The sequence below is a fragment of the Seriola lalandi genome, unplaced genomic scaffold (genome assembly GCF_002814215.2).
Source record: "Seriola lalandi dorsalis isolate HSWRI2012SDOR001 ecotype SW California unplaced genomic scaffold, Sedor1 jcf7180002054353, whole genome shotgun sequence".
NCBI lineage: Eukaryota > Metazoa > Chordata > Actinopteri > Carangiformes > Carangidae > Seriola > Seriola lalandi.
The window spans coordinates 543,153-553,079 of record NW_019524906.1 but is presented as its reverse complement, the minus strand read 5'-3'; the positions used below and the strand labels follow the sequence as shown (position 1 = coordinate 553,079).

Genomic DNA, 9,927 nt, shown 5'->3' with positions numbered 1-9,927 from the left:
ACATTTTTCATTGGTGGAATCATGAAAAAGTTATTAATTTTAATCTTTACTTCATAGAAAAATACATTGTGTTTTTAATTATGCCCAGATTAAACAAAGTTTCACATTTAATTATTATTAATGTGCTTAAAACTTAATGTGTTTTTGATATATCACATCGACATTTTAGTTTTTTGGTTATTTTGAATATGTACCAATGTGCATAGTGATATTGAATAATAATTAATCTGAAATCATAATTGTACAACCACACAGAAAGCCATTAACTAACTTTCAGCAAAGCCCCCCCCCCCTTACCGGATATGGCGTTTTACCTACGTTATCTGTTCCTTGCAGCGGATTGGACGAGCAGCGCTTGTCCCGTCCTGAACGTGGCGGGAGTCAAAATGAAGCCGTGAGGTAAACAAGAAACAAAATAAGTCTCTTCACACGGTGTCTGGCCATGAGCCGGTTACGTTCAGCGATGCATAAAGGCAAAAGAGCCGCACAGGAAATGGTAGAAACTGCAAAACCAAAGCGCAAGAGGACAAAGACTGCAGTGAAAGAAGGTATAGCTTCCTCGTTGATGTTACTTAACGTGTTACCTAAAAGACTGATACTCAGACACATGAGTGTGAACCAGCGCATTGTTTGTCTGTCGGTGTCTGTCTTCAAACATCCTGTGGCCTGCATGAGTTGGTTGGTACTAGTGAATACTACAACCTCAGTCTATAGACACATCCTATAGAGCAACACTTTACCCTGTGGTTTCATATATTATGTTCAGTTTCACATTTCTTTTAGAGAGACTTAACTCTGACTGTCTTTGCCAACTTATTTTAAATAAAGCTTCACGTTAAAAAAGCAGTCAAAAACCAGGATATTATTTCTCTCCAGCTCTCTTTGCAGTATCTGTGAGTGGTCTAGCTCCCGGGATTAAGGATGGTCATTTAGGCATATGTTTGCATGATGTTAAATCATGACAAATACGCTCCACTCTGGTGCTGGCTTGTGTGAATATTTGGGATCTTGTAAGACCGTGTGGACTGGGCACATTTATGTTCATGATACAATGATAAAAATTTAATTAATTCATACAATACATAAGTTCAGACATAAAACACGGTTTCAGTAATATTTATTTATTACCTCATTAAAATCACATGTTCTGTTTATTCACTCAGGCAGCATACTGTGTAACATTTGAACCATCCTGGAGTATTTGATAAATATTTTATTACTTGAACATCAGTGGAATTTTCTTTGTGAAAAGTTGGAATGAGAACAGTATTTTTTTTTTTGGCCTTCCAGAGGAAACCACAAATGCTGCCTTGCCGTCCGCGTACCACACCTTCCCTGATCCTGCTGATGTTCTGCAGCTGCGCTCTCAGCTCCTGAACTGGTACGACAAGGAGAAGAGAGAGCTGCCATGGAGGACTCTGGTAAAAAGAAACATTTGTTTTGCAGGTTTTGTCAGAGACCAACTCACTAGCATTCATTAATTTAAATTATATATGACGGAAGGCGTTTTAGTAAGTCTGGTTCAGGGACATGTTTACTGCAGCAGACACCTGCAAGGATGCTTTTACCACTGAGATTAAAGTCACACCTAGTAGATTATACCTGTGCAATACAGTCAGAATATCATATCCTCATTTATCAATGTTATCTGACAGTATTTACCTGAAATTCTTCTGAAATTACAGTAATGTGATGCCTTAGTTTGGTTATTAGCACAAGTTCTTACTTCAGTGTATCATTACACACATTAGGCAGCGTAGAACCAATGCTTGCAATTACCATGAAGTAATCCAACTGACTGGCTCCCTGTATTTCTCTGACAGGCTATGACAGAACCAGACCTCAACATTAGGACATATGCAGGTAAGAAAACGTTTTCCTGGCAGATTTCGATATGTTGAACTGCTGCTGACGCCATTTACAGGACAGTGTGTCTCTCTCTTTTTTATCAGTGTGGGTTTCAGAGATTATGCTGCAGCAGACTCAAGTTGCCACAGTAAAAGACTACTACAACAAATGGATGAAGGTAAGTTCCTCTGACATATTAAGTTACTTTTGGATTCCTTTGGATACCATTGACTTTGGATACTTTAAATCTAGTGAATATACAACCTTGTGTGTAATTTGGACTCTCTCTTTATTATGTTCCAGCGGTGGCCCACAGTGCAGGACCTTGCATCTGCTACACTTGAGGTGATTTCTAAAAGCAGCTATGGAAACTATGGTGATTTAAAGATTGTTTTCGAATTTCAAATGACTTTATTTATTTGTAGGAGGTGAACCAGATGTGGGCGGGTCTTGGCTACTACTCCCGGGGGAAAAGACTGCATGAAGGAGCTCAGAAGGTTTGTGTTGCACTTTGTAACATTTGTTTTGTAGCATGTATCTATGTGTCACTCTCAGGCCTTCTCCATTTTTCTTCATTGTACCAGCAGCTTTATGTAAATGTGAGCAAAGATTTATGAATTGATCCACCTGTTAACAGTTATAACTTTGTTATTTTAGGTTGTGACAGAGCTGAAGGGACAGATGCCTCAGACTGTCGACAGCCTGCTGAAACAGTTACCTGGTGTGGGACGCTACACTGCTGCAGCTATAGGCTCTATTGCACTGGGACAGGTTGGTTATTAGACACACACACACACACACACACACACACACACACACACACACACACACACACACACACACTCTGAGGTTACATGTCATAACTGCAGTACCTCCATTTGTCACTGATGACTGACATCATGCCTGTTGCCTAGGTTACTGGAGCCGTGGATGGCAATGTGATTCGAGTGCTGTGTCGCCTGAGGGCTATAGGAGCTGAAAGCACAAGTCCTGCAGTAACAGAGGCACTGTGGTGAGTTTAAACTCCAAACTAAATATCCTTAATACTCCTGGATTTTGACTTTAGTACCAGTTTTTCAGTATTAGTTCAGCTTCTCATGGGCAGCTTTGTTTTACTACACAAGATGATTCCTGCATGTTGAGTGTTGTCTCAGAAGAGTCCAGACAACTGTTGTTCAATATTTTTTGATTTTGTGATTTATTTGTGCGAAGGATGTCAAGGAAACTCTTTTTTAAAAGCTGATGAATATTCCTTAGAAATATATAACATAATAAGGATAATATCTTGAAATACATTAGTTTTGGAGTGATTAATTGGTGAAGTAAATATGCCATGGTTCTAGTTTTTAATGTTTTTTCTTTCTTCTTTATTTCAGGGGTCTAGCCAATACACTGGTGGACCCAGAGAAACCTGGGGACTTCAACCAGGCCATGATGGAGCTGGGAGCACGAGTGTGCACCCCTAAAGCACCAGTGTGCAACCGGTGTCCTGTACAGTCTCACTGCCGCTCTTATCGCAAGGTAAAGACTATCTCAAATGCTAACCATTGCTAATAAGAAGTTATGGTTTGTCCTTTGCTTTTTATTGTAAATACAGAAGAAGTTGTACAGAGATTGTTAACGTCTGGGATCATAGTAAGGCCACCCTGTCAGAGCATGCATAACTATACAGTGTCTCAATATATGTAGGTTCATGTCAAACAAGAGCAAAACTCTAAGAAGCTTTTGTTGAAGCTGGAGAGGAAGACTTCATCCCTGCCTGATATAGAAGACTGTGGTAAGTGTTCTTCCTCCTCTTTTCTCTTTCAGACCTCTCAGACCTTCATGATGTCATGATATAAAATCACTTCTGACATTTCTCCTCTCCCTCAGTGAGCAGTGGGACTTGTCTGCTGTGTCCTTCGGATCCCTGGGACGATGAGTTGGGCGTTCAGAACTTCCCCAGAAAGCCGGCAAAGAAGCCACCCCGAGTGGAGCGAACTCTGACCTGTGTGGTGATCAGACCTGGAGAGGAGGGAGAGGACGAGTACCTGCTCACACAGAGACCGAACAAAGGTCAGTGCCAGCAGAATTTCTCACAGCTGGAGGATCAGTTTGTGGCAGTCAAGAGATTGCTGCAAATTAAGGAGTCTATAGCCTGATAATGAGACTCAATTGCTATTTTGTTTTCATGTCCCTATTTTAACTGCTGAAAAAAATAGGGAGTCCAGTTTGATTTTTCAATCTTCCTGCAGCTTTGACTTAATTTCCCTCAGTGTTCATTTTAGCAGCGATTCCTGTGCCTTTATATGCTTGTGACAGCCAGGGCCAGAAGCAAATAATAGGGCCAGAAGAGGGCTGGAGCTAAAGGTTTTCAGGTTGTCCGTCTGTCACATTTTTGTGAATATCTCAGTAACGCCTTGAGAGAATCTTTCCAAATTTATGGACTCAAGGATGAACTGCTTAGATTTTGGTGGTCCAACGTCAAGGTGACTTCACAAAACAGGGTTTGGCCATAACTGAAGAATTCGTACATTTATTATGACAAAATTTAACACAAATGTCTAATAGGATGAAAGGATGACTGTGACAAAATAGATTTTTTTTACAAAATAGATTAAAATTTAAAATGAAACCACCCTATTTGTTAAATGAACAGCTTTTGTTGTGCTTCCAATGATTGTTTTCACCCTCCCTGAGGTCTGACTGTGTGTGTGTGCGTGCGTGCGTGCGTGCGTGTGCGTGCGTGCCTGCGTGCGTGCGTGTTGTCAGGTTTGTTGGCAGGCTTGTGGGAGTTTCCATGTCTTCTGCTGGAGGAGGAGAACTCTGAGATGAAGCAGAAGAGGGCGCTGTGTGCTGTGATCAGCAGGATACTGGGAACTCCTCTGACTGAGAGCCTCTGCAAGTATGTTGGAGAGGTAAGCAACAGTACCATGCTTTTCCACTTTACCATACAAATAAACTCGTTATGTGGAATGTGACAACCCTTTGATGGAGCACTGCTGTTTGCAGGTGGTTCACATCTTCTCCCACATCCACCAGACATATGTGGTTCACAGTGTGCGTTTGAAGGACGGTGACACACAAACACAGACTGAAAATGCACAGTGGCTGAGCAGATCTGCTCTACATGAAGCTGCTGTGTCCACAGGACTGAAAAAGGTTTGTGTGTTGTTTACACAGCGTGTGTGTGTGTGTGTGTGTGTGTGTGTGTGTGTGTGTGTGTGTGTGTTTGTTGAATCCCTGCTGTGTCATTGAGGATAGCAGTACCTGAAGTGAACTTGATTGATCACAAACAGAAAACATGGTTTTTGCAACAACAGTCTACTTGACCAAAGGTACTGTCTGTTCCTCTGGTGTAAACAGATGCTTCATGGGGCAAAAACAGATTAATTAAAATAAAATGTAAAGTGAAATATAAACCATTTCCCAAAGAGCAGCAGGTGTGTGACATGTAACACACCTGCTGCATTATGCTGCATTTAGTTTTCTTGCCACATTACAGGATTTCAGTTATTTAAATTCTAGACAGGTTATAATGGTTATTGTATTAAATTCAGTTTCAGAGAATGTGAAACTCAGTTGCAGCTAATCATTGAGTTTATATCCAGACCGATATTAAAAAAAGCAGGAGTGAGTGATTGTTCACATGTGTTTCATGGGCTCAACATGTCAACTCTACTGCAGATTGTGAAGCTCTACGATTCTGTGGACAATCAAGAAGAACAAGCCTCTAAGGTAAGCACCTCGGCATATTTATCCATTTTATAGCCATTTACAAAAATGCACCGTATCCTATAATCTTATGCTAATAACAGATGTCATGTATGTCACTTGTTTCTGCTCGTCTCATTTAGGATGGAAAGAAGCAAAAGGCCACTGGTGTAAAAAATGACAAGAAACCACAGGCCTCGAAAAAACCAAAACTGGGTGCAGCCAAAAATGGAGGCAGACAACTCTCCCTCAGCTCCTTCTTCAAGGCAGTGAAAGAGGAATCTTGATGCAGATGTGTGTGTGTGAAAGTCCTGCATGGTGCCTTTCCATGCATATGAGTTCTCCTGCATTCTTTTGGTGCCACAGGAACTAAATACAAAATGCCATCAAATTTTTTTAAAGAGATCAGTTTTTAAATTTTTATAACATGAAGCAAAAGCAACAAAAAAAATCAACATATTAATCATTTGATATTCCTGTAGGGACTTGTATTTTATTACTGTGTAGACTTTTACTTTTTCATCTGTATGACATCCTAAACATCACATCATCATACTGTCATCATTATATGTAAGATAATTTTGTTACCACAATAAAATTGTAATTTTAGGAGGGAAAGAGTTTATTTTGGATAACAGTGCCCAATTCAGATTCACACTCAAGAGAAACACCAGGCTTAGTCATCTTCCAATCAAAACCAAGATTTATCAAGTATTTTACATTTTTTTGTATCAAAAAAAATCTCTTGTGTTACAATTAAATTAAATTTGTTATTACAACATACCAATTTATTTTGTATCATTTTTTTTGTGATCAGTTGGTCTGTCCTTAGTTTTCAAAGGTTATTATAACAAGAAAGTTGAAGTTGTATTTAGCCCAAAATCAGAAATCGACAGTGACTTCTTTGAGTAATGCTTGGGTTAATGTGTCATATTCTAATTCTGCTGAGCTCATATAATGGTATGCTCTTTGGTGGAGCTTATACAGAGTAAAACATCAGTTTGACTGCTTGGCGTTATGTCTCACTATTCAGCTGGAAGACCTGCATGGATATATGTCATCGTCCTGGATTAATGTTCACTGTGATTTTCTCATCAATCTACCTCTGGTCCTGAACTGTCAGCAGGTTTAACACAGCCATGAAAAACTGCTTTAAATAAAACTCACCAGTGGAGGGGTGGAGGAAGTATTCAGATCTTTAATAACACACTGTTAAAAAAAAAAAAAAAAACTCCATTACAGATAAATGTCCTGCACTTTAAAATGTTGCTCAAATAAAAGTATATAATTGATTAATTAACACGGACAAATGCGCATATGAGTGACTTTCTTACACTATAATATTAGATTAGTATCAGTGTGTTCACATGCATGTTACTGTACCAGGTTTTTTTTTTTTATCATATTCAGATGATACATGATCATAGCTCTAATTAGATTTCTGATCATCTGTGTGCAGGTATGTCATGATTTCTAAACATCTCGGCTTCTTATTTTAACCAACAGAGACTGTTCACAAAGCTTGTAAAGGTGTTTACATGCCACACTATCCTGGATTTTATCAGGTAACACATCCAGGCCATATCCAGGTTTCTGAAACCAGATTATGGTGTGTTAAGGATGTTTTATCCCACCAACAGTCAATTCTGCATTTTTTTGAATTCTCTCTTAAATATAAACAAAGTAAAAATACCTCAGATTTGTACTGAAGTGCAGTTCTTCAGTAAATGTACTATCTATACTGTCTATACGTATCCTTCGATGGACAAGAAGGTGCTTTTATTTCATTAGAAAGATATATGCATTAGAATAAATATATGACAGAAGATAAGGAATAAATAAAAAGTAAAATCATTTAGGAGGGAAACAGCGCCCACTACTGTGCTGAACAAGTAACCAACTGAACCCGTTAGAGAACATTCATTAGGAAAAAAGGGGGCAGGAAGTGATCTAAATCTTCTCGATACTTTCTCCATTTACAATCCACTTACAAATCTCAGAATTCTGAGTTTAACGTCAGAGTTCTAAAAAGAGGAAATAAAGAAAAAAGAAAAGAAAATTCACATGTGGCCCTAATGCAGAAAAATGTTTATGGAAAAGTAAGAATTCTGAGTTTAAAGTATAGTAAGGTAAAAAATATTCACATGTGGCCCAAATCCTCTTCCGTAAATTCCACATTGTTTAGTTTGTTTTTGTTCACCCTTTGGTTTCTGGTGTTGCTGCTCGCTCCAGTCCGTCTCAAATCACTGATCGCTGATCACAGCACGGGGATCTGGGTGTGACCAAACTTGGGGGCGTGCTGAAATTTGTACGTATTTGTCCAACAGCTCCAGATAGTGTCCAAAGGTTCTGCAGCGTTGCTAACTGCTGAAACACCGTTTGCAAGGTCAGAAGCCGTGAGTGGAGTTTTGTCTTTAGTTGTTTCAGATTTGAGTTTTTTTCTCTTTTAATCATTGCATTACAATAGAGGTAGATTTGTTGCAATGTTATTTGTGTGAACAGATCGACAATCAGTGCGTAATGTATAATCTGTAAATATTGAACGCCTTCCACAAATACAAGTTTCATCAACGTTTCTGGACCTTTCCAGGTTTTTAAATTGGTGTGTATGTGGCGGAATGTTCACAACTAGAGTGAGTGACATCACACAGAGTGGGGGAGAAGCTGTTCAACTGCTCTGAAAGATTTCTATTGTGTTCGTCCTCACAGCCACAAAGTTTCCAATAACACAAAATGTTGCATATCACAGTGGATCTTTGTGGCATAGTATGGTAAGACATATAAGGTCATAGTATAGTAAAGCAAAAAAAGTCATACTATAGCAAGGCATAAGTAATGGTATAGTCAGAAATAAAAACATTATAGTAAACTAAGGAATAAAAAGTGATAGTTTAGTAAGGCATAAAAATGTCAAAGTATAGTAAGGTATAAAGTAATATAGTAGTAACGCATAAAGTCATAGGATAGTGAAGCATTAAAATGTCATATTATAGTAAGTCACAGAGTCAGTATAATAAGGCAAAAAAAAGTCATAGTATACTAAGCCAAAGAAAAGGCATAGTATAGTAAGGCATGAAAAAGTCATAGTAAGGCATAAAAAGTCATAGTAGTAAGGCATAAAAAAGTCATAGAGGCCATTGAATCTAATGTCCGTGTCTTTGGATTGCGGGAGGAAGCCGGAGTAACCGGAGAGGACCCACACAGGCATAAGGAGAACATACAAGCTCCACACAAAAACACCCCTGGTAAGTGATGGAAATGTCAGGGTATAGTAAGGCGTAAAAACGTCATAGTATAATAAGGCATGAAGCGTCATTAAAAAGATCATAGTATGGTGAGGCATAAAACGTGTTAAAAAACATCATAGTATAATAAGGGATAAAAAAAATAGTGTAGTATAGTATAGTAAGCTATAAAACGTCATAGTGTAGTAAGGCATAAAAATGTAAAAAAAAAAGTCATAGTAAAAATGTCATATTACAAGGAGGAATAAAAACATCAAAAAATGTCATAATATAGGTAGACATAATAATGTCATGGTATAGCAAGGCATAAAAACGTCAAAAAACGTCATATTATAGTAAGGCATAAAAGCACCAAAAAACATCGTAGTATAGGTAGAAATAATAATGTCATGGTATATTGAGGCATAAAAATATCAAAAAACGTCATAGAATAGCAAGGCATAAAAACACCAAAAAACGTCATGGTATAGCAAGGCATAAAATGTCAAAAAATGTCATATTACAATGAGGCATAAAAACATGAAGAAACATCATAGTATAGGTAGACATAAGAATGTCATGGTATAATGAGGCATAAAAATATCAAAAAACGTCATAGTATAGTATGGCATAAAATGTCAAAAAATGTCATATTACAATGAGGCATAAAAACATCAAAAAACATCGTAGTATAGGTAGACATAATAATGTCATGGTATAGCAAGGCATAAAAATGTCAAAAAACGTTCTAGAATAGCAATGCATAAAAACACCAAAAAACGTCATAGTATACTATGGCATACAATGTCAAAAAATGACATAATACAATGAGGCATAAAAACATCAAAAAATGTCATAATATAGGTAGACATAATAATGTCATGGAATAGCAAGGCATAAAAACGTCAAAAAACGTCATATTATAGTAAGGCATAAAAGCACCAAAAAATGTCATAGTATAGTATGTTATAAAATGTCAAAAAATGTCATATTACAATGAGGCATAAAAACATGAAGAAACATCATAGTATAGGTAGACATAAGAATGTCATGGTATATTGAGGCATAAAAATATCAAAAAACGTCATAGTATAGTGAGGCATAAAAACATCAAAAAACGTCATAGTATAGTATGGCATAAAATGTCAAAAAATGTCATATT

At 37.7% G+C, this 9,927-nt stretch overlaps 2 protein-coding genes across 6 annotated transcripts in view; both read left to right on the top strand.

Annotated features, from left to right (window-relative positions):
- Positions 1-349: 349 nt before the first annotated feature.
- mutyh (mutY DNA glycosylase) lies at positions 350-6,324 on the top strand. Its single transcript, XM_023408089.2, has 15 exons — positions 350-548; positions 1,291-1,421; positions 1,824-1,863; positions 1,953-2,026; positions 2,152-2,193; positions 2,274-2,345; positions 2,506-2,619; positions 2,763-2,860; positions 3,225-3,369; positions 3,538-3,625; positions 3,721-3,903; positions 4,600-4,745; positions 4,840-4,989; positions 5,515-5,565; positions 5,685-6,324. The coding sequence occupies exons 1-15, from the start codon at positions 443-445 to the stop codon at positions 5,826-5,828; spliced, it is 1,584 nt and encodes a 527-aa protein (XP_023263857.1). The 5' UTR covers positions 350-442; the 3' UTR covers positions 5,829-6,324.
- Positions 6,325-7,790: 1,466 nt separating this feature from the next.
- The window catches only part of elovl8b (ELOVL fatty acid elongase 8b), a 14,142-nt gene continuing 12,005 nt past the window's right edge, over positions 7,791-9,927 (top strand). The window contains exons 1-2 of one of the 5 annotated variants that reach the window (XM_023408075.2): positions 7,791-7,927; positions 8,718-8,786. The gene's annotated coding sequence lies outside the window, so the exon portion shown is untranslated. Of the gene's footprint in view, positions 7,938-8,713; positions 8,787-9,927 lie in introns of all 5 variants that reach the window. The other 4 variants (XM_087174445.1, XM_023408074.2, XM_087174444.1 and 1 more) reach the window with 4 other exon arrangements.